The 2,500-nt window shown below is 36.2% G+C and overlaps 1 protein-coding gene across 1 annotated transcript in view; it reads left to right on the top strand.

Moving 5' to 3' along the window:
• Positions 1-2,500, top strand: part of LOC135094021 (cuticle protein 7-like) — a 4,233-nt gene that overhangs the window by 280 nt on the left and 1,453 nt on the right. Inside the window, exons 2-3 of the mRNA XM_063993742.1 lie at positions 1,711-1,859; positions 2,456-2,500. The exon at positions 2,456-2,500 is cut by the window's right edge and continues 90 nt beyond it. Coding sequence (XP_063849812.1) covers positions 1,746-1,859; positions 2,456-2,500 — 159 coding nt within the window. The 5' untranslated portion in view covers positions 1,711-1,745. The remainder of the gene's footprint in view (positions 1-1,710; positions 1,860-2,455) is intronic.

The following is a 2,500-nucleotide window of genomic DNA, read 5'->3' as shown; positions in this document are numbered from 1 at the left end:
ATTTATTTATTTATTTATTTATCTGCTTTTCGAGTCGTAAAGTTTTTGTAGCTTTTGAAAATTAAGTTCATTTCTTTATTTCTATTTTTATTTTTGTTTTTATTTGTTTATTTGTCTGTTTTATTGACTCGTAAAGTTTTCGTATCTTATTTAAAATTTACCTTCATTTCTTCATTTTATTTTATTATTATTATTATTATTCTACTTACTTATTTATTTATTTATTTATTTATTTGCTTTTTTAATTATTTTCTATCATTAGTTCAGTTTAGTTGAAGAAAAATTAAATTACATGACGTGGAAATATATTTTTTATTTATTTTTTTATTTTCACGTTTTCTTTTCATTTTCCTTATTTTTTTTACAATATAATACAAAAAATATTCACCACATTATTTTCATCAATTTTGCTAAAGTATCTGTTTTTTTCTTTTCTTTTTCAATTATACTGTTTTATAGTTTTCATCATTATTTTTTTTTTCACCATCATTATCACATTTTCTCCACTCTTCCCATCATCATCAAAGTTTTTTCTTTTATATAACTTTCACCATCATTATTTTTTTTATTTTCCACCAATCATATATTTTTTTCAGTTTTCATTATTTATTTATTTATTTTTTTGCTATTTCTCCATCTTTATCAACATTTTCCTGCTTTTTCACCACCATCATAATTTTGTGTCATTTTTTTCCCCTCATCATCATCATCATCATTATTTCCATTCCTCTCTCAATCGTTTTAATATTTTCCAACTTCCATTTTTTAATAAAGTAATAAATAAAAAAATAATAACACAAACATATACAATAATAATTCTTCCTATCTTTATTATTATTACCTTTATCATCATCTTCTCCCCCTCTTCCCACTTTCTCACAAGTCATCCTTCCCTCATCATATTTCATCACAGTTCCTTCCTCTCTCTCTCTCTCTCTCTCTCTCTCTCTCTCTCTCTCTCTCTCTCTCTCTCTCTCTCCTCCCCTCTCTTCCTTCCTCTTCTCCCTCCCTTCCCCTCCTTCTCCCTTCCTTTCCCTATCCCCCCCCCCTCTCTCTCTCTCTCTCTCTCTCTCTCTCTCTCTCTCTCTCTCTCTCTCTCTCTCTCTCTCTCTCTCTCTCTCTCTCTCTCCTTCATTACTCCTCTTCTCTCCCCCTCTCTCCCTCTCATGATCATCACCATCACTACTACTGTTGCCTCACCACCACCACCACCACAATCACCACATTCACCACAATCACCACCATTACTGCCTCTACATCTTCGAGGTGAATAGAGAGAGAGAGAGAGAGAGAGAGAGAGAGAGAGAGAGAGAGAGAGAGAGAGAGAGAGAGAGAGAGAGAGAGAGAGAATAAGACATACTAGAGAAAATGAGAAAATTAGAGAAAATATTTGTTTATTGATAATTTGAAGGACGAGTTTGTGTTGTTGTTGTTGTTGTTGTTGTTGTTGTTGTTGTCATTGTTAGTATTACTTCCATTTATTTATTTTTTATTCATTCTAATTGATTACGTAAGTGACCAACAACAACAACAACAACAACAACAACAACAACAACAACAACAACAACAAACAACAACAAACAACAAACACAAATATAAGAAAACTCTAACACAATATATATTTTTAACAATAATTTTTCTCCCCCCCACCCTCTCTCTCTCTCTCTCTCTCTCTCTCTCTCTCTCTCTCTCTCTCTCTCTCCCCCACAGGTCACTGCAATCACTGTGATGTTGGCAATGGTTGGATGTATGGGGGAGAATTTCCATCCCGTCCCCTCCTACCAGCCCCCGGCCCCTCCTACCAGCCCCCCGTCCCCTCCTACCAGCCCCCAGCCCCGTCCTACCACGAGCCAGCCAAGGTAGGTCAAAGTGGCTGAATTTTTTATTTTTTTTTCCCGTCAATATTGTTAGGTTAGGTGACACATTCTCTCTCTCTCTCTCTCTCTCTCTCTCTCTCTCTCTCTCTCTCTCTCTCTCTCTCTCTATTGCCATCTTTATCTACGTCTTTCTTTTATCGCTTCTTCCTTCCTTTCTCCTTTCCTTCATTCATTCTCATTTTTCTTCCTCTATTTACTTGTCATCTTTACTTTCTCCTTCCTTTCTTCCTTACCTGTCTACCTGTCAACCTGTATTCCCTCTCTCTCTTTCTCTCTCTCTCTCTCTCTCTCTCTCTCTCTCTCTCTCTCTCTCTCTCTCTCTCTCTCTACTTCTCTACCTGTTTATTTACCTGTCTGAATTTTCTACCTGTACAATAACACCTGTATCACCCCTTACCTATGTATCTTTCCAATTAACCACCTGTATTTCCACCTGTCTACCTGTCCAGCTCCTCACCTACCTGTTCAATTAACCAATCATATTTGTCTACACCTATGCTGATAATGTCTTGCTTTCACCTATAAATCAACACGTGTCTAACCTATCCACACCTGTCCACACCTGTCTACCTGCGCAGGGCATGCCGTACAACTTCGCCTACGGAGTGAAGGATGACTACACT

The sequence above is a fragment of the Scylla paramamosain genome, chromosome 44 (assembly GCF_035594125.1).
Source record: "Scylla paramamosain isolate STU-SP2022 chromosome 44, ASM3559412v1, whole genome shotgun sequence".
Classification (NCBI taxonomy): domain Eukaryota; kingdom Metazoa; phylum Arthropoda; class Malacostraca; order Decapoda; family Portunidae; genus Scylla; species Scylla paramamosain.
This window is presented reverse-complemented; position numbering and strand designations above follow the sequence as displayed.